The sequence below is a fragment of the Balaenoptera physalus genome (genome assembly GCF_965194825.1).
Source record: "Balaenoptera physalus genome assembly, chromosome: 7".
Taxonomy (NCBI): domain Eukaryota; kingdom Metazoa; phylum Chordata; class Mammalia; order Artiodactyla; family Balaenopteridae; genus Balaenoptera; species Balaenoptera physalus.
The window spans coordinates 81,590,238-81,610,212 of NC_138886.1; the positions used below are offsets into that span (position 1 = coordinate 81,590,238).

Genomic DNA, 19,975 nt, shown 5'->3' on the forward strand with positions numbered 1-19,975 from the left:
GATTAGGATCCTGCATGCCGCACAGCGTGGCCAAAAAAGAAAAAAGAAAAAAAAAAAAGTATTTACAAAAATAAATAAGCAAATAGTTAAAAAAAAAAAAGCTGATAATGCTTCCTGGTTTTCTCCATCCTGAATTCCCCTCAGGGCGCCGTTGTGGGGGCAGCTGCAGTGGCTGATGCTGTAGCAAAATCTGTCGTTCACTGGAATAGCAAGGCAACATTCCCTTTCCACAAAAAGTGTATCTTTTATCCCCCTTCCCTCTCTATTACACGTGCAGCCAGTGGAACATGTAAAACTCTGGTTTCTCAGCTCCCTGCTCCCTGCCCTCTACCTAGTGGCCTCTTTAGATTCCAGTCTGAGGCCCCTGGGGCAGAGATAAGGTAAATGACCTATGACCCAGTTTTTACATCTGAGCTCAGCAAAACACCTGGCTTGTCCTGGCCTGGTTTGGGGGAAGGGGCCTCACTGCTACTGCCCAGCTCCTAGCTCACTAGGTTTCTATCTTAAGGCTCACTGAGAGAGTTTCCTGGTGGCCTAGTGGTTAGGATCCTGGGTTCTCACTGCTATGACACAGGTTCAGTCCCTGGTCGGGGAACCGAGATCCTGCACACAGCATGGCCAAAAAACAAACAAAAACTCACTGAAGGGCTTCCCTGGTGGCGCAGTGGTTGAGAATCTGCCTGCCAATGCAGGGGACACGGGTTCGAGCCCTGGTCTGGGAAGATCCCACATGCTGTGGAGCGACTAGCCGTGAGCCACAATTGCTGAGCCTGCGCGTCTGGAGCCTGTGCTCTGCAACAAGAGAGGCCGCGATAGTGAGAGGCCCGCGCACCGCGATGAAGAGTGGCCCCCGCTTGCTGCAACTAGAGAAAGCCCTCGTACAGAAACGAAGACCCAACACAGTCATAAATAAATAAATAAAAATTAAAAAAAAAAAAAAAAAACTCACTGAAGTCTCAGAGGCATTTCAAAGCATCAGGAAGAGCTTGGAAACTTGGGTTCAAATCTCAGCTTGGCCACTTATCCTCTGGGTGATCTTGAGGCCTCGGTTCTCCACTGTGAAATGGGGAGGAAGTTCAGACAATATTTAGATGGTTCTATAAAGTGTCAGGGGAGGAATTAATTTGAAGTTTATCCTAGTGTTAGCCAACTGGTTTGATCCAAGGAAAAGTTGGAGAAGGGACAGGGGTGTGCAAAGGAAACACCCCTGACCCCACCGAGATGGTGGTTGGAGCTACTGATAGTCCTGTCCTCCCCACATTTTCAGATTTCTTATAGCCCTCTTACCCTGACCACTTCTTGTGCTTTTTGTGTGTGTGCATATGAGAGAGAGAGAATATGATTACTTAGCCCTTTTTTCCCAAACCCGTTTCTGCTGCCTGGTGGGGCCAGGGCATGGTTACAGTGAGGTACCCACTCCTCCAGACAGTACCTGAGCCAAGGTTTAGCTGAAGCAGATCAAGCCCCACAGCCCCTCACCCCCACCCCCTTGCCTTTCCTCTGCCAGAGCCACCAAGCAGGTGAGTGAGGTGACTGTGGATCCAGGGTTATACCCTGACTTACCCTAGAATGTAAGCTCTGGGAGGGCTGAGACTATGCCTGACTCGTGCACACAGGGACATCCCTTTGCGCCATGTGGAGCCTAGGGGCCTGGCACGTGGTGGTAGATACTCAGTAGGTAAATATTTGCTGAATGAATGACCAGATGAATGACTTTAAGGCAGCAAATAACTCTTGTAAGCATCCTAGAGCCGAGGGATCTGTAGTAAGCAGCTTTCACAGAGGTTCTTCCGCGTCAGTTAGTGTCTTTGGCCCTAAAGTGGGATCATCAAAGTCGCCCCCTGTAGTTGTAGGCAGTCCTGAACTCCGCCCCCAGGTGGCCGGGCGGGCCCTCAGGCAGTCACGTGCTGGCGGTTGTCCAATCAGCGAGGGCGGGGCGGGGGGGGGCCGACTAGGAGGTGGGGGCGAGGTGAGCAGGCAGAAGTTCCCGAAGGTTTCTCCACCCGGTGGCCTCCTGTCGCGCAGCGGAGCGTGTCCTGAGCGGCGTCGGAGGCGGACGCCATGGCCACAACCTTCCGGGCGAGCGGTAACCGCAGGGCGGCCGGGACTCGCTAGGACGCGAAGCTGAGCCCTCCCCTTCCTTAGGAAGTTGTCGTCCCTGCTCGCAGGTCGGCGCGCCCACCCGTCCAGGCACGCGCGGCGAAAGGACACGCCGGTGTTGGGGCTGCAGGCTGATTGGCGCTGGGAACGCCCAAGCTCTGGCCCTTAGCTCCTGAGTAGGGTGGGGACTAGAGGGTGCATCCGAGCTTGGGCCTGCTGGTGGGTGAGACCCAGGGGAGAAAGGGGCGTAGGGCTTTGTGACTGATCTTGACGGTCTGCCCCCAGAGCATCAGCATATCCGCTACAACCCGCTACAAGATGAGTGGGTGCTGGTGTCAGCGCACCGCATGAAGCGGCCCTGGCAGGGGCAGGTAGAACCCCCGCTTCTGACGACAGTACCCCGCCATGACCCCCACAACCCTCTGTGTCCGGGGGCCACACGGGCCAATGGAGAGGTAAGTCTTTAGATCCTACCTCTGCAGGCTGGGCCCGGGGGAAGTAGTTCCCCATCCACTGCCCTTAGAGCTTCTCTTCACCCTACAGGGGAGTGGACCCTAGCCCCGCACCCCACAGGGGAGTGGACCTCTGGGTCATATCCCACCAAGTCTTTTTGACCTCAGAGTGGACTTCTTCCCTCCTTGTAACCTTGAAGCCCATCAGATGACTGGTGGTATGGGCCAGCAAATGCTTCTAGCCCATACTTCTCTGTAGGTGAATCCCCACTATGAAGGCACCTTCCTGTTTGACAATGACTTCCCAGCTCTGCAGCCTGATGCCCCTAGTCCAGGTAACTTGGATCTAGCTGCTGTTGGGGAGAAAAGAGGCTGGACCTTGTTGGGAGACTTCTGTTGCAGAGAGTGATACCCCTTTATCTTAGGACCCAGTGATCACCCCCTTTTCCAAGCAGAGGCTGCTCGAGGAGTTTGGTAACTATGAATTTCCACTCTTACACCCTTCAGCCTGGGGCCTGGACTGAGCACTGGGGTTGGGCCCTGCCCCCAGCACAATGAGCCCTATATCTCTGTCATTTCTCCCTCCTTCACCACCTAGTAAGGTTATGTGCTTCCACCCCTGGTCGGATGTGACACTGCCACTCATGTCAGTCCCCGAGATCCGAGCTGTCATTGATGCATGGGCCTCAGTCACAGAGGAGCTGGGTGCCCAGTACCCTTGGGTGCAGGTCTGTGAGGTCGCCTTCTCCCCTAGATGGGCAGGGAGGGGGTGGTGCAGTTTGGTTTTGGGAAGTGGCATTTTTATTTCCACAGGTTGTGGTTCGGAGGGGTTGACTTGCTGTCCTTTTGGCTATAAAGCTCCCTACCCCTACTTCATAGATCTTTGAAAACAAAGGAGCCATGATGGGCTGTTCCAACCCCCATCCCCACTGCCAGGTATGTGTGTCAGGGGCTTCAGTGGATATCTGGGCTGAGTCCAAGACAGTGTGGGGCGGGGAACTGGAGTAAGGGAAAACAGAGGAAGTATGCTAGTGATGTGGAGGCTTGGAGGTGAAGGATCTGTCTGCTCTTCTCCTCCCCCTTGACAGGTGTGGGCCAGCAGTTTCCTGCCAGATGTTGCCCAGCGTGAGGAGCGATCTCAGCGGGCCTATCAGAGTCAGCATGGAGAGCCCCTGCTAATGGAGTACGGCCGCCAAGAGTTGCTCAGGAAGGTGGGAGAAAGCTGGATCTTGTGTCCCCAAGAAGCCCGTAACCTCACCCCAAAAAGGAGAGGTGTGTGAAGGAGGAGGGTAGAAGGGAAGTAGCAGAGAGACTTGCTAGGAGGACATAGCAATAAGCTAAAGGAAAGGTGATGATGGCTTAGACTAGGGTGGTAGTGATGGAGTGGTGAGAAACCATCGGTTTCTGGGTACATTTTTTCTTCTCCTTCCCTTGCCTATTTGCCGACCCCCCTCACACCCACCTTGATGACCTCATCTCCATTTGGTCGGCCTAGGACCGTCTGGTCCTAACCAGTGAGCATTGGTTAGTGCTGGTCCCCTTCTGGGCAGTGTGGCCCTTCCAGACACTACTGCTGCCCCGTCGGCATGTGCGGCGGCTGCCTGAGCTGACCCCGGCTGAGCGTGACGGTGAGTCTCCCAGCTGGGACCCTGGGGCCAGGCTTTGGATGGGGATGGTTCTGGTGGGGCCAGCACCTGGGCCCCAGACTGAGAGTCAGGCTCTGATTCCAGATCTAGCCTCCATCATGAAGAAGCTCTTGACCAAGTATGACAACCTATTTGAGACATCCTTTCCCTACTCCATGGGCTGGCATGGTGAGGCTTTTTGAGTACCCCTATCTATCCCCAACACCATTTCTGGGCTCTTGGGTCCCAGCTTAGTGGACTGCAACTCCCAGCAGGCCTTGGAACACTTGCTGAGGAAGTGTTCAGAGCAGGGATGCTGGCACTGAGGGTGGAGAAGCGAACGTGGTGAAACTATGTCTCCCAGTGGGCTTTCCAATGCCTTGTCTCCTCTCTGGCAGGGAATGCTGGAAGATGTAGTTTTCAGGTACCTGCTATGGTCTGGGGGTAAGAGCTAGGCTGAAGAACTAAGAAAGGACCCTTCCCAACTATCTCTGCCTTCTTCCCACCAGGGGCTCCCATGGGATCGGAGGCTGGTGCCAATTGGGACCACTGGCAGCTACATGCTCATTATTATCCTCCACTCCTGCGTTCTGCCACAGTCCGGAAATTCATGGTTGGCTATGAAATGCTTGCCCAGGCCCAGAGGGACCTCACCCCTGAGCAGGTCTGGACTTGGAGCACCCTGGGTCCTCGGGTACCCTTTTCTCTCCTATTTCCTCAAGGGATCCCAACAATCTTGACCCTGAGAAGCCCCACGACCTGGGTATTCCTAGGGACTCAGGAGCTGACTCCTTCATCCTCTGGCTATTCCAGTGGTCGTTCTCACCAGCCTCCCCACCCCACACGCTCTCCCCCAGTGTCTAGTGTCTCCTAGCACTCACCATTCTGGGCAGCCCTTACCCTCTCTGATTATCCCCTTTCCCCCTCCCAGGCTGCAGAGAGACTAAGGGCACTTCCTGAGGTTCATTACTGCCTGGGGCAGAAGGACGGAGACAGCAGCCATCGCCTGACCACACTGACCACAGGGCCTTCTGCCTGAGGGAACTAGGGCCTAGGGTTTGGGCAGATGTGGGATCAATAAAACTGTGCTTCTCAAACTTTAATCACATATTCTAACACCAGAGGAGTGTGAACTCTGATCCTTGGGGGTCTAGGGTTAAAGGCTGAAGGCGTAGCTCCAGCCACAACTTTTCTTTGCCAACAGATGTGCAAAAACTTAAGGGCACAACCTCCCCACCTCTTTGCCCCAAATCTCTGAACAAAATTAATACTCAGTGTCATGTCTGGCTTTTACTCCTAGAGTAACAAAGGCATCCCAGTTTAAAATGGTTTTAGAATCCTTTGTTCTTGTCTTTGGCTGAGGCTTTGGGAAGGCCAGAGCCCCCTTTACTACCATCCCTAGGGTGTCAGCTCACCAAGCCTGGGACTGAAGGTTTGGTCGGAGTGGGTGAACAGGATCCTTGTCCCATTGGTCAGTGGCCAGACCCTGGGCTCCTGGCCAGAACCCTGGCTTTGTGAGTGGCTGCAGCTTGGCTCTGCTCCAGCCCACAGAGGCTGAAGGGGTGGGTAGGGAACGTGTACGTGGCTTTGTGTCCTTGGCCTTTCCAGACTCCCACGTGCAGCGTGTATGCACAGGCTCTGTACACCTCTGTTGCCCCTGTGCCCCGATCATTGCACAGGGCAGAAGACAGCTCTGGCAGGGAAGGGGATGCCAGAGTTAGGAGCCTCAGGGCCATGGTAGGAGGGGATGGTTTTTGGAGTGACTCTGGGTCTACCCCCTCCCCTCTGGAGCTGTTTCCCTGGCAAGACTGTAACTGTGGGAATAACAAGTCATACAGCCCAGGAGACATGATGCCACCTAGGGTCCTCCAAACTCTTAGGTGAGGACAGGAGCCTGTGAGTAATGCGGGAATGGCCAGAACACTTTCTGTCTCCATTCTTCTCAAGGGAATTGAGTCTCTGGGAGGGGAAATCACACAAGGCTGGACAGTGATGATCTGACCCAGGAGAACCTTGGCAGCTTGCCTTCCGGTCCAGGATTCTTTCTTCCTAGAGACCCTGGAGGGGAAGGGTCAACTAGGAGTGTTACCCTGGTTTGGAAGAAGCTCAGACAAATGTGGTACACGTTTCCCTTGAGCTCGCATTGGCTGGGGAGTGGAACCCTGGATGGGTGACATACATAGCTACACACACACCACACACACACACACACGCACACACACAAACACACACACCTGATCCTACACCTTTTATTTGCCTGCATTTTGGAATCATCTGGGGAGTTTTAAACAGTACTGATTTAATTGAGTGTGGCTTGACAGTTTTAAAACCACAGTGTCCAGCGACGTTTGAGACTCACTGCCTTACAACCAGTCCACCTCCTTCCTTATCTGGAGTCAGGGGCACCTTCAGCTTCTCTGGTCACCTGCCCAGTAGCTCCTAAGCCACTGAACTTGAGGCTTTGTTTGAGGACAGCTGGGGGGTGGATGGGGAGGGGCCTGAGAGCTCTGGTCCTGCTGTCCCAGGAGGAGAGGCTTTCAGGCCGGGACCCAGGAACCCGGCTCCAGACTCGGTCCCCGGCAGCCTCCTCAGTCCCAGACGGGACAGGAAGTGTCCGGCAGAGGTGGGTGTGGAGGTGATTGGCAGTTGGAGGCTCCAATGGATCGAGCCCCCCTATTTCACCCCTCTCCTTCCATTGGTGCCTGGGCGGAGCCGCCCCACGGCGGGGCCCCAGGGCGGCAGGGAGTAGAGGCCGGGGCAGAGGGCGAGGGCGGAGGGCGCTGGCGGCGGCGGCCGCAGAAGGTGAGGCCTGATGGGGCCGCGGGTGAACTCGAGGGAGCCTTGCCAGGAGAGGGCGGGGCCTGGGGGTGTGGGATTTGAAGGGCCCGGAGTGACTGACGGACTGTCAGTGCGTATGTGTGTGTGTGTGTGTGTGTGTGTGTGAGAGAGAGAGAGAGACTGCAAGGCTGTGTGTGACGCTGTCAGTGTGCGAAACTTCGCAAGTGTCGCTTGGTGAGACTGTCAGCTAGTGTGATTGCGGGTGTCGCTGTGCTGTGGCTGAGTCTGCATGTGGCTGTGTGTGTGTGTCAGTGTGCAGTTTGGGGGCAGAGACCGGGTCGTGCGTTTGTGTGTGTGTGAGAGGGCCTGTGACCACATCAGGGAATGTGTTTTGGGAAGGTTTCTGCGGAGTTTGAGACTGTGTCTGCCAGTGTGAGAGTGGATGGCTGGGTTTGTGTGTGCCAGTGTGTGACTTCAGCATGGCAGAGGAAGAATGAGACTTGCACTCGGCGTGTGTCCTGTGTCCTAACTGTTAGACTGTGGAGGAGTGGAGCTGGGTTTGCATTTTGGGGACCCACTTCAGTAGCCAATGGGGCTGACCTCTCTACTTAGTGGCCAGGGTAAGCAGACCATCCCCAGCACACTTGGCTCTCCCTCCTTCTTTTAGTGCTTGAGAATCCTTGTCACTGGTCCACTGCTTCTTATTTTCTGTCTCCCTGCCTGACTCAGTTTCCTTATATTTCTTTTTCTCTCTCTACTACTGTCTTCCTAGAGCTAGTGCTCTCTGTGTCTTCACACTTTCGTCTCCCCAGGTATCTCTGTGTATCTGCTTTTTAGTCCTGCCTCTCATGTTCTCTGCATCTCTGTCTCTCTCTGTGCCCCTGTGCCTGACTCCCCTGTTCACCTTTGTCTCTTTGGCTACCTGGGGGCCTGAAATGGTGATGAGATGGGGGATCTGCCGTGCTAAGAGCTCCCTGGAAGAGAGGGCTTACACTGTGATGAGGAGTTGCTTTTAGAGAGTGCTGTGACCCCCCATCCCAGGGGCGGAGTGCTAAGTGTGTGTGTGTGGCTGTGCAAGGAAGAGGGAGATGTGTGTCTGTGTGTGTGTCTGGGTATGTGTAAATGTTTAAGTGTCTGAGTCTGAGTGAGGATGTCTGAGTGTATCGGTGTAACTGTGAGTGGCTGTGTCTGAGAGTGTGTGTCTGAGGGTAAGTGTGGGTCTTGTGTATCTGGCACCAAGGGACCAAAGGCATTTCCTGGTGCTGGGGCCTGAAGAGTAGAGGGGGAGGTGAGAAATGCCTGGAACGTCCAGGGGAGGGGGAAACTGGACTCTTTGGCTTTTCTTTATATACCCCAACATGGGGCCCTCTTCCCCCTAAAACACAGACAGCTGTGCCTTGCTGGGGAGTGAAAAGAGTGGGAGCACGAGTATGTGTCTGCTTTTTGATTTGACTGTGTCCACGTGTGTTCAAGGGAGTGTCTTTGTTGACTGTGCTTGGGGAGTCCACGCGTGAATGTGCCTGTGTTCTGCTGTGTGAAAACACAGGAACCTCTTGCTGACAGGGACACAGCAGCTCTCCTTTCCCTCTTGCTGTGCCTGGCTGTGCCTGGCTGTGCCTGTGGCTTCCTTTCCAGACTAGGGGGAGGCCTCTTCCCTTCCCAGGGCCTTGGGTGGGAGGGGGTGGGAGAGTAGGAGGGAGGAGAAAGGAGAGAGGAGGGGGCCTGGCTAGGGACGGCTGAGCTCCATGGCCCAGAGGGGCGGGGGCAGGGAAGGGGAAGGAGGGGACGATTCTGGGGTCCTAGAACTGAGTAGAGCGGAGACGGGTGCTGTAGCTGGTGGGAGGAAGTCCTGGAGGCCATGGACACTCAACCACTGGAATCATCGAGGTAGGGCGGGGCTGAGCACGGTAAATGCGGCCGGGGGGCTGGGGTGAGCCACTAGACACACTTGGACAGACACACAGACACGCGGAGGTCCCTGCTCAGCTCTACCTGGGAGGGATTTGGGCTCTCCCTCTTCTGGAGCCCTTGCCCAGGGCCCTTTCCCCATCCGCCCCTTCTCCTGCCCCCATTCCCTCTTCCCCACTGCCTTCCTCATCCTGCTTTCTCCCATCCAGGATTCCCTCTCTCCTAGCACCTCCGTCCCCCATACACACATGGTTGGTTACCTTTTTGGCCTTTCTGAGACCCTGCTGCCCCAGCCCAGCCCTCACCTTGTTGAGCTCTCACCGCCTCCCAGTCCTGATCTCTGAGCATCTCTTTGTCCTGTGGCCCCAACCCCAGCCTCCTGTTCCTGCAGGCTCCCAGCTTCTCTCAGCCTCCTCTCCCGTCCCGCCACCCTGTCTCCATCTTCTGGCTCCTCGCCCGCCCCCAGCCTCTGGCAGCAGTCAGGGCATCTGGATCTGCTTAACTCTGCAGCCTCAGCCTGCACCCTAGCCCCATCCGGCCTCGCAGGCTCAAGACCAGCAAGATTCCAGAGTCAGGCCCAGATGAGCGGCCCAGAGCAAGGAGCCAGGCCCAGGCGAGAGGAAGCTTGGTAGCCAGAGCAGGGCTAGGCCTCATGGCAGGGGTACCGGGTGGGCTCAGACACACCATGACAGTCCCACCCCAGGGTGATGAGGGCTGCCTCAGGTCAGTCAGAGGCAACGACTATCCCTGGGCCAGGTGGGATGGACACGGAATTCCCAACAGCTGGATTGGAGGAGTTAATGGGAGTGACTGAGCTGGTGCCAACACTTGGTGCCAGGGGTGGGTGCCAAGGGTGGTGCGGGGGGCGGTGCTGGCACAGTCTGTTGCCTCCAGCTTTTGTTCTGGGCTCTAAGCCCATGACTGAGAAGGGGGGTGTGAGGGTGTGTGTGCGTGCGTGTGTGTGCACTCACACACAGTGCTGGGCGTATGGTGGAAAGGGGACCTTACATCAGAGCCCCCAGTGATGTCTGATGTCCTTACCCCACTGGGCACCTGGTTTCCTCCGAGAAGGCCCCAGTCTGGAAGAGGAGGAGGCAGGCTTTAGCCTCCCATCTTGGGAATGGGGGATCGCTGACCTTGCCTCTCTCCCCACAGATGAGCAGCAGCTGCTCAGGGCTGAGCAGGGTCCTGGTGGCCGTGGCTACAGCCCTGGTGTCTGCCTCCTGTCCCTACCCCCAGGCCTGGGGCCCCCCAGGTGAGAAAAACTCTGCTCTTTGACCCAACTCTGACCTGTGACTTGCCACCATCACCGTGGCCCCTTCTCATGCCTAACCTGTGATCCTCCCAACCCCTGACATCCAATCTGGCAACATCTCTCTACCCTGCTCTCTGACCTCTGTCTCCAGATTATAACATGATGTTTTGACCCCATGACCCCACTCAGGTCTTAAAAGTCCACCCCTTATCCTTTCACTCTCACAAAGTGTGGGGTGGGGTGGGAGAGAGGGAAAGGAAGAGCCTCTGCTCAGAAGTGCCTTCAACAGGGGTCCAGTATGGGCAGCCTGGCAGGGCCATGACGCTGTGTTGCCCTGGAGTGACTGCTGGGTAAGTGCTCCACCAGCCTGCTGGGCTGACAGGACCCTTTCATGACCCATTTCTTGACCTTGCCCAGTCCTCACACCCCTCCCATCCTTGCCCCTTGTATCTGTAATCCTCACCTCTCTGTCTGTCCTAACCCTCAAACCATCCTTATTCAACAGAACATTCAACCAACATGTATTGAGCACCTGCTAAGTGCCTGGTCTATTCTAGGCCCTGGGATACAGCAGTGCACAAGCCAGGCCAGATGCCAGGTAGTAATACCTGCAGGGCAGAAAATCAAAAGAGAGTCAGGTGGAAGAGGATAAGTGAGCGATCACTTTTTATTGGTAATAAGGGAAGGCCTCTCTGAGGAGGTGACATTGAAGCTGATTTCTGAAGGTTGGGGTATAAGCAAGCATTCCTGACAGAGAGAACAGCTAGTGCAAAGCCCTGAGGTGGGCGTGAGCTCCACACTCTTGAATCGAAAGAAGCACAACCTGACTGGAGTGCAGTGGGGGAGGGGGAGACAGGAAGGTGATGAAGAAGGAAAGGAAGGCAAGGGCTAGATCACCAGGGGCTTTGTAAGCCAGCAAAAGGAGTTTGAGCTTTACTGCAAGCACAGTGAGAAGCCAATGGAGAGCTGTGACATGGTCTGACTCATAGTTTAAATCTTCCCTCTATCTGTCATCATCTCATCTCACCCCCAGGGCCCCGGTGTCCTGGTTTCGGGACGGGGAGACAAGGCTGCTCCAGGGACCTGACTCTGGTCTAGGGCACGAACTGGTCCTGGCCCAGGCAGAAAGCACTGACGAGGGCACCTATATCTGCCGGACCCTGGATGGTGCACTTGGGGGCATGGTGACCCTGCAGCTGGGCTGTGAGTTGGGGAGGGAGTGTTGGCGGTAGCAATGATGAGACTTGGGGCTCCTGGGGGAATCCCGGCCCTGAGTAAGCCCTCTGGGATGGGGAGGGGCTGGGGACTTCTCAGTCTCCAGCTGCACCCTCTGCCTCTAGACCCCCCAGTCCGCCCTGTTGTCTCCTGCCGAGCAGCTGACTATGAGAACTTCTCCTGCACTTGGAGTGCCAGCCAGGTTAGCGGTTTACCCACCCGCTACCTCACCTCCTACAGGTGTGTGCATGATCAGTGTGTATACCTATACGTTTGGGTGTTTAGCAAAACATGGGTACGGGAGGTAGGTAAGGAGGTCCTGAGGAAGGCCTGAGAGAGAAGGAGGACCCTCCTTTCCTTCCTGACCTCAGATGGCCTCCTCCCTGCCAGGAAGAAGACGGTACCAGGAGCTGATGGCCAAAGGTAAGACATGAGGGGGAAGCTGGGGGCTCTAGCTGGGTCTCACAGTGAGCATTTCCAAAGCTCAAGACCACATCCTCTCTCCTAGGATGAGTCCATCCACAGGGCCCTGGCCATGCCCACAGGACCCCCCAGGGGCTGCCCGCTGTGTAGTCCATGGGGCAGAGTTCTGGAGCCAGTACCGGATCAATGTGACTGAAGTGAACCCCCTGGGGGCCAGCACACGCCTGCTGGATGTGAGCTTGCAGAGCATCTGTGAGTACCCACTCCTAGAGCTCTCCCCAAATCCCTACCACAGAGACCCCAAACGGACCCCAGAGTACAGGTACCCCCCAAATTCAGAACCTTCCTCCCCTGAGCTCCCACATAGTTCCCTCCCAACATAGACCCATTTCGGCCCACAGATGGCCCCCATGGAGACTAAGAACCCAAGGAGATCAGAGCCCAGGAGGCAGGGTTACATCAGCTTCTAGAGACTGCTGCCACTACCCCCTTCCCTCCTAGTCCTTCCTGGCTGCCTAGCCCCAGTGCTGCCTCTCTGCTTCTAGGCCTTGTGCTGAAGGCAGTTCTATCTCATGTCCTCCCTGCCCAATGGAAGCCCTTGCTGGCCTCTCCTTCCTCTTGATCTGTGTGTGGAAGGGGGTCACCAAAGCTCTGGCTGGAATTTGGGCCAACTCATCTTCCTTGGATGGAAAGCAGAATCACTCTTTTTTTTTTTTTAATTTATTTATTTTATTTATTGATTTTTGGCTGCATTGGGTCTTCGTTGCTGCACGCGGGCTTTCTCTAGTTGTGGCGAGCGGGGGCTACTCTTCCGTTGCGGTGCGTGGGCTTCTCATTGCGGTGGCTTCTCTTGTAGAGGAGCACGGGCTCTAGGCGCACGGGCTTCAGTAGTTGCAGCACGCGGGCTCAGTAGTTATGGTTCGCGGGCTCTAGAGCGCAGGCTCAGTAGTTGTGGCGCAAGGGCTTAGTTGCTCCGCGGCATGTGGGATCTTCCCAGACCAGGGCTCGAACCCATGTCCCTTGCACTGGCAGGGGGATTCTTAACCACTGCGCCACCAGGGAAGTCCCAGAATCACTCTTTAACTCACTCAACAAACATTTCAAAAATCTGTCCTCAGATCTTAGCTTACTTTATAATAGGGATGACAGATAGGTCCTGAGCCTAATGGATGATCAAGCTTAAGATTTCCCCAACCTCCTTGGAAGTGCCTCCCCTCAGTGACCTTTAGGCACACACCCATCTTCCCTTGGGAGGTGGTGGGGAAGGGATGAGTACCTGTCTTGTGCCCTGAATTTGTGTCTCCACTGCCCTCAGTGCGCCCTGACCCACCCCAGGGGCTGCGGGTAGAGTCGGTACCTGGCTATCCTCGCCGCCTGCGTGCCAGCTGGACGTACCCTGCCTCCTGGCCCCGCCAGCCCCACTTCCTGCTCAAGTTCCGGCTGCAGTACCGTCCAGCACAGCATCCAGCCTGGTCCACGGTGAGGCCCTTGGAGTGCGTCCCAATCTGGGGCTGTGGGTCCTGTCTCTAGTTTCATGTTCCTGGGTGTTCTACGTGACCAGATCTGGCAGGTCACTGATGCCCCGTGGACTTCCCCTACAGAGTACTCTCCATGGGCCAGGCCTTGTGCTGGGTGCTGGGGTTGTAGCAGGGACCGAGGGACTGAGCCTCTGCCCTGCAGGGCTGTAACTGATCTCAGCCCATCTGTGGGAAGACAGCAGTGATTTTTTAAAAATAACTTTTCTAGGAAAAGGAGTGCCTTTCAGCCAGAGGCACAGCCTCATACAAACACTCATATACTCAGATGTGGATAGAGGTGAATTCCCACATCTGGAGATGGCAAAGATTGGCCAGCATCAGGCCTGGGGAGCCGCTGCCTCAGACAATAACCAATATTTATTGAACACCGTCTGTCTGCCAGGCACTGTGCTACACATTTTACATGTATTATCTCGTTTAGATGTATTCACCTCTATTTTACAAATGAAGAAACTGAGGCACAGAGAGAGGTCCAAGGTCACTCAGTAAGTGGTAACAGCAAAGATTTGAACCCAGGCAGTCTGAAGTCACAGCCTGTCTACAAAACCACTGTGCACTTTTGTCTTCTGAACACTAGGTGTAGACCTGACACCACCAGCCACCCTACGTGAGGCCCAGACGGCTGCATCAGGCTGACAGGGACAGGACTGGGAGGAAGGGGTGCTCTTTGCAGACTGGGTCTGGGGTCAGATAGGCTGAGTGCTGATAACCTGGATAACGTGCCGACGAACCATCTGCACTGCCAGGTGGAACCGGCTGGATTGGAGGAGGTGATCACGGACGCTGTGGCTGGGCTGCCCCATGCCGTGCGGGTCAGTGCCCGGGACTTTCTGGACGCAGGCACCTGGAGCGCCTGGAGCCCCGAGGCCTGGGGTACTCCGAGCACCGGTGAGAGACAGAGCCTAGGGAAAGAGCAGAGGCCCCGCTGCCCAGCATCTATCGGAGGAACTGCCGGCGCTAGGGGGCGGCGTGGCAATTGTGGCCCCAGGCTTCACCTGTAGCTGCCTGCAGCCCCGCCCTAGCTTAAACCCTGCCCCAGATTAAACCCCGCCCCTCAGCCTCCGCCCCTCAGCCTCCACCCCTGCTTACATCCCCAGAAGCTGGCTCTGCCCTTTCAAGCTCCGGCTCCGAGGTGCCCCTGTGTCCAACCGTGGCCCTGGCCTCGCCTGGCGCCTGGCGGGCCCTGGCCTCCGCCCCGACCCCGCGTGGATAGTTCTCCTCAGGTCTCGTCTCCCTCCAGGGCCGCTACCGAAGGAGATACCAGTTGGGGGCCAGCAACACGGGCAGCCAGAGGAACCTCAGGCGGATAGCCCTGCTCCCCCAAGACCGTCCCTCCTACCAGACCCGCGGCCACTTGGTGAGCTTGGGCAGATGGGCAAAGGTGGTAGAGGATGGGAAAGCCCCAGAGAGAAGTGGGCACCGAGTTTGGTCAGGCAGGCTTGCTCTCACAGCTGGTACGTGACACTTCCCCTCAGACCACAGAGACGCCCTGGAGCAGGTGGCTATGCTGGCATCTTTGGGAATCTTCTCTTTCCTGGGACTGGTGGCTGGGGCCCTGGCACTGGGGCTCTGGTAAGTGACTGCCATTGGCCTCTCATCCTCTGATCCCACACAGGGGCTCTGATACCCATAGACCACACCCGTTCCCACCCCTCATGACTTTGCACTGAACGTGTCTGATTCTGGAACCATTCCTCCTCCTTCTCCCGCCCCGAACTTCATGATTCTCACCCTTTCCTCTCTTGACCCTTTACTAACAAATCTTTTTGGAAGAGACTGAGATGCCCCACATTGTCAGGGAGACAGCTTCCTTTTTGTGCTCCAGGCTGAGGTTGAGACCAGATGAGAAGGATGGACCCCAAAAGTCTGGGTTCTTGGCCCCGATGATTCCAGTGGACAAGCTTCCAGGTGAGTATGACCTCTGGGAGGTTTGGACTTGGAGATGTGTGCCCTCATTTTGAGTGTCTGGATTAAGAGCCAGGTGCCTTAGTCATAAGGGTTTTGGGAATCAGAGTTGGATCTCCTCATTCTTGTAACTTCTGGACTCAGGGATGGGCCTTTTGTTCTTGAGTCCCAGGCTCAGAGTTGGGTCTTTTCTGTCTCTTGCAGGATACTGGGGCTTCTAGATGGACTCCCCCCTCATTTTCAGGGTATTAGGCTCAGAGCTGGATATCCATCCTTATTCTTGGGATGTCTGGATCAGAGCTGGATCCCCTGCCTTATTCTTGATGTGCCTGGGCCCAGAGCTAGGTCCACTCCCTCATCTTCAGGGTATTGGGGCTTACACAGAGGTGGGCTCCCCTATTCATTTTTGGAGTGTTGGGGTCAGAGCTGGGTCTCCTCCCTCATTCTCAGGGAATCTGGGACAAGATCCAGTCCTACTATCTCCCTTGATTTTCCTCCTTCTTCTAGGAGTCCCAAACCTGTAGAAGATCTTGGAAGGCTTCAGCTGATTCCATCTATAACTCTGTCTTGCTGGTGTGGATGGACGGACAGGTGGAACCCAGGCAGGACAGTAGATCCCCATGGAGGGGGGTTCTCAGCTGGAAGTTCTGTTTGGAGCTCATTTCTATGAGACTCTGTGTTCCCAACTTGCCAGCTGAAAGGTGCCTGGACCTCTGACTTCATCCCAGAGTTGGAAGTCCACCTGAGGAATGTGTGTAGATATGTATGTCTGTGTCCATGTGTGTCCAAGTGTATGTGAGGCAGGAAACATGTGTTCTCTGCATGTATGTATATAGGTACCTGGGGAGTGTGTGTGGGTCCTTGGCTCTCGGCCTTGCCCCTAGCGGGGGTTGTGAAGGTGTGAATAAAGAGAATGAGGAGGTTCTTCTGTTTGTTGACATGTCTCACAGCTCCAGATTCGGGACTCACAGGAGAATACACAGAACTTGGAGACCACAGTCAGAGACTATTGGGTGATGCTGCTTTATTATTTTGGCTACTGGGGGCCCCGGCCCATTTTCCCTATCATCTCCAAACTCAGTTGGGCAGAGTCCCCTGGAGCCTCTTCCCTTGGCAGTCAAACCACCGAGTCAGGCTGAGGTTCTGGGGGTGGATGCAGACGCTGCGTCAAGACAGGTGAAACCTGGGAAAGGAAAGGTCCAAAGCCATGGTCATAGCTTGGAGATGAGGGTAAGGCCCAGGGGTTAGAGGCAAAGGCCAGATGAAAACCCGAGTTGGCATCAGAATTAGCAGTTGGGGCGGGGTTGAGATCAGCATCAGGGGTTGGGACTGAGGTCAGAGTCAGGGGTCAAATCAGGGGCAGAGTCAAAGCTCACACGAAGGCCTGGAGGTGACAGTCCCCATCAGCTTCCTGAAATTCCACTCGGATGACATTCCTCAGTAGTTTGCTTGAGAGTGGCTGTCAGTAGAACTGAGTACAGCATGATGTAGTGCTGGGTACCAGTGGCAATGCTAGGGGACAACAGGACCATGTGTTCAGAGGGCTTCTGACCCTAAGCTCCATCAGACAGCTGGAGGCTGGGCTTCCTGGGCCCCTTTCCCTCCATCCCATTCACCCAGACCCCTGGCCTTCTAGACCCCCAAACACTCACCTCCTCCAGGGTCTGGGCTTAGCAACAGTAGCAGCAGGAGGCTGCTGGTGGGTGAGGGCCCCTTCATGATGCTCAGCCTGGATGCTTCCTTCTTTCTCCACCTCCTTCCCTACCTTTTATCTGGGTGCCTTTTACCTGGGGCACCAGGTGAGTCAGCGGCAGGTGAAGATGTATTGCTCATCCTGTGACACTCCTGGGCCCTAATTACCAGAGACCCCTGTGCCACAGACCCCTTCCTCTTTTAGGACTTTAATTTCCCATGGGCTCCTAAATCCTGGGCAGAGAAGCTGGGGAGGGGGGTTGTGCATGTGGGGACTGATGGTACAGTAACTGAGTAAGGGCGGCCAAGGATCCACAGTGGCATCCAATGATGGACATTCACACTCACGTACTCATAGTTACACATTCACAGTCACACCTCACTCGATCAACCTCACATGGTCAGACAACCCCGGATGGAATCATACAGTCCCAGTTATACTCAAAGTTCCACTCCCACACGGTTGTGTTTTCACAATCGTCCAACCACACAGTCACACTAGCACACCCAAATTCTGACAGGGGAGTTGTGGGTGGGCTGGGAGCAGATGGCAGGCCAGCACCAACTTGCCTTCATTTCCCCCTGCCCGCTTCCTGCCCTAGCCTGCTTGTCTTATCAGGAAAAATTGATGGGAATGGCTCCCTAAAGCAGGCCCTTCTGACTGAGGAGGAGTCTTGCCTGGGCCAGTCACATTCAAAGTGAGAAGCTGGGAGAAGGCCCTTTTTGGTGGTAATGGGTTGCCTTGGGGATACTGAGGTGTGGGTTGCTTTCCCCAGGAAGATGAGATAGGGAGGAAGGATGGGGTGGATAAGGAGGGCAGATGAGGGAAGATAAAAGTTCTTTGGTGCCAGGTTGCTGCTGTCCAACAGGTAAGAGACCCAAGAAATCTTACGTTCCTGTTTTTGCCTAGTCCTGTCCCAGACATGCCAGCCTCTTACCAGCAGGGGCCTGGGGTTTCCAGCCCCTGGCTTATTGAGACATCAGATTCAAGAGCTCAGTTACCTCTCCTTTGTTCTATTCAAATGCCAGTTTCTCTCTATTGTGGGCCTGGAAGAAACTCCCCCTCCCCAACCCCTACACCCTCTGCATCCCATCCTCTTGCTAAAGCCCCAGCCTCCCTTTACCTTCCTGTCCCTTCTTTTTAAATCCTATATCCAGCCCTCACCCCCTCTTCCCCTAGCCACCCACCTCCCCACCCAATGCAAAACTATTCCTCATCTTCCTCCTCCTGTCCTTTCCAGGAAGCTGGGGACAGCCTAGGGTGGGGGCAAGCTGCTAAGTTTAGTGCCCCTGGCACCCTGAAGAATTTCCCACTCCTGGTCTGGAGATTTGAACCCTCCTGTCCTGCTCTATATCTTAAACATAAACTGATCATCACCCAGTAATCCAGCCCTTATCTGGTTGTTGCAGGGGTGCCTTCTGCAGCCTTCTGCTCTGTCACCAGCTACCCTCTACGGGGCAGGCCTACTCTTGGGACGGGGACTCACACCTCCCTGGGCATCTTTCTGCTGCAGGGCAGGCTGCAACAATCAGGAGTGACCATAAGCTCGGAGAGTAGGGACTAATCCCCCTCCCAGGCTGAACGACTCGAGCTTCTCCTCCCGCTCCTGTCCAGGGTAAGGCTTGGGGTGGGGGTGGGGGGGTCCTTCCCTGGAGTTTGTCTTATGGATACTCAGGGAATCTGAGTATCCTGAGGGATTCTGAGGTGTAGGCCCAGGGCTGGACACGGTACTCTTTTGTCAGGGTTCTCGATGTAGACATTGTGAGGGAATGCCTCAAGAGCCTGGGTCCACTCTTGAAGGTGGCCACAACCCAGAGGTCACTCATCTTGAATTTCTAGTACCAGAGGCCTTAGGGTCTCTCACCCACCCTCCAGTCTGGACTTGTACCCCAGAGCTCGGGTGCACCCACTCAGGCACCATCATCTTGTTACAAATCTTCAGCTGGCTGGCTGTCACACACTTCGGAGTCTTTCCTGGACCAGTCAATCCAGAGGCCTGGGAAGGAAGAAACAAATTCTTCCAGGTATGCACCCATCTCTCCTCTTTGGCTTCTCCAAAGATAGGGCCAAGTCTTTTTCCCAGCTACAACCCGCTATGGCAGGGTCAGCACCAGGCTGGAAGTTAGCTCTGACCCCACCCACAAACTGGGCTGTCCCTTTAACTTAATTCTGTGGTGCCCTCCCTGGTGCTGGGGCCAGTCCCTAACTGAAAGCAGGTCCACTAGGAGTCCCTGACCCTTCATCACTTCAGGAGCTAGTGGGTTTCAGCCCAACTCGGTGACAAGACAGAAAGGAAAGGTAGGGAGCAGTGGCCCTTGGGTTCTCCTAGGGAGGTTACACTTCGGGGGGCTGATGCCAAGTATCTATGTACCTTTTTTTTTTTTTTTTTTTTGGCTGTGCCGCGCGGCATGCGGGATCTTAATTCCCCAACCAGGGATCGAACCCCTGCCCCCTGCAGTGGGAGCATGGAGTCTTATCCACTGGACCATCAGGGAAGTCCCTGATGCCAAGTATCTTTAAACTTGGGATCCAACTGGAGGAGCCAGAAGCTGGGGTGTTAACTGTAGGAAAGACCTCCAACAGTTCTAAGTCATTCCCCTATGGCAGGCCGAGGGTGGCAGCTTCTAGGAATCTTTCCCTCCTCTCACAGCCTACTTCCTACAACTATGCGCTTAAAATATTTTAGGTCCACTCCCAGGAGGAGAAGATTCTTCAGGCACCTGGCAAAGTCCTGTCTAGGAGGAAGGTGGCAGCAGAGAGCTGGGATTGTGAGGATTTATGGATGTGGGGACAAGGCTGGGAGGAAGATAAAGCCAGGATTATTTAGCTCCCTCCATACAGGCCACTCACAGAGATGAGTGTGTGTGTGGTGGGGCGGGGGGCTTAGGTGGTGGAAGGCAATCACTGGTAGTAAGGGGAGGCCTGACTCTGATGAGGGGCCATTACGAATAATGGGAGCCTGGACACGGACGGACACCCTATCAGGGAGAGAGGCCCTGTCAATACGGAAACAGCCGGCGTGGAGAGGGGCTCCCAGCCCGAATGGCGGGAGCGGCGGCAGAATCAGGAGGGCAGGACGGTGG

At 55.4% G+C, this 19,975-nt stretch overlaps 2 protein-coding genes and 1 long non-coding RNA gene across 12 annotated transcripts; 2 read left to right on the forward strand and 1 right to left on the reverse strand.

Moving 5' to 3' along the window:
- Positions 1–1,941: 1,941 nt before the first annotated feature.
- GALT (galactose-1-phosphate uridylyltransferase) lies at positions 1,942–5,298 on the forward strand. Its single transcript, XM_082469838.1, is given in 12 exon segments — positions 1,942–2,086; positions 2,386–2,555; positions 2,812–2,887; positions 2,978–3,026; positions 3,151–3,280; positions 3,432–3,488; positions 3,641–3,763; positions 4,048–4,180; positions 4,283–4,366; positions 4,687–4,841; positions 5,109–5,164; positions 5,166–5,298. Coding segments are annotated over 12 exon segments (1,080 nt in total). The 5' UTR covers positions 1,942–2,061; the 3' UTR covers positions 5,188–5,298.
- Positions 5,299–6,705: 1,407 nt separating this feature from the next.
- Positions 6,706–16,123, forward strand: IL11RA (interleukin 11 receptor subunit alpha). 10 transcript variants are annotated; one of them, XR_014265737.1, is made up of 14 exons: positions 6,875–6,979; positions 10,019–10,118; positions 10,408–10,468; positions 11,152–11,321; positions 11,459–11,573; positions 11,724–11,756; positions 11,842–12,008; positions 13,072–13,235; positions 14,041–14,182; positions 14,535–14,651; positions 14,770–14,866; positions 15,120–15,202; positions 15,404–15,585; positions 15,707–16,123. XR_014265737.1 is itself a non-coding variant. In XM_082469770.1 (13 exons), the coding sequence occupies exons 2-13, from the start codon at positions 10,019–10,021 to the stop codon at positions 15,721–15,723; spliced, it is 1,266 nt and encodes a 421-aa protein (XP_082325896.1). In that variant the 5' UTR covers positions 6,706–6,800; the 3' UTR covers positions 15,724–16,123. The 10 variants fall into 10 exon arrangements, 9 of the variants coding, with proteins under 9 accessions (XP_082325896.1, XP_082325891.1, XP_082325899.1 ...); XM_082469770.1 differs by lacking the exons at positions 6,875–6,979; positions 15,404–15,585 and adding an exon at positions 6,706–6,800; XM_082469765.1 differs by lacking the exon at positions 15,404–15,585 and having other exon boundaries at positions 6,876–6,979.
- Positions 16,124–16,198: 75 nt separating this feature from the next.
- LOC309664552 lies at positions 16,199–19,969 on the reverse strand. Its single transcript, XR_014265920.1, has 3 exons — positions 16,852–19,969; positions 16,576–16,711; positions 16,199–16,382 (listed from the first exon to the last, which is right to left on the reverse strand). It is a non-coding gene; the product is annotated as an uncharacterized lncRNA (long non-coding RNA).
- Positions 19,970–19,975: the final 6 nt, after the last annotated feature.

Bases quoted from the DNA above. Each gene is read 5' to 3' on its own strand.
- IL11RA (XM_082469767.1), top strand. From the start codon at position 8,701: ATGGCCCAGAGGGGCGGGGGCAGGGAAGGGGAAGGAGGGGACGATTCT. The intron at 12,009-13,071 runs GTGAGTACCCAC...CACTGCCCTCAG, and splicing joins TGTGAGCTTGCAGAGCATCT to TGCGCCCTGACCCACCCCAG. The intron at 14,183-14,534 runs GTGAGAGACAGA...GTCTCCCTCCAG, and splicing joins CTGGGGTACTCCGAGCACCG to GGCCGCTACCGAAGGAGATA.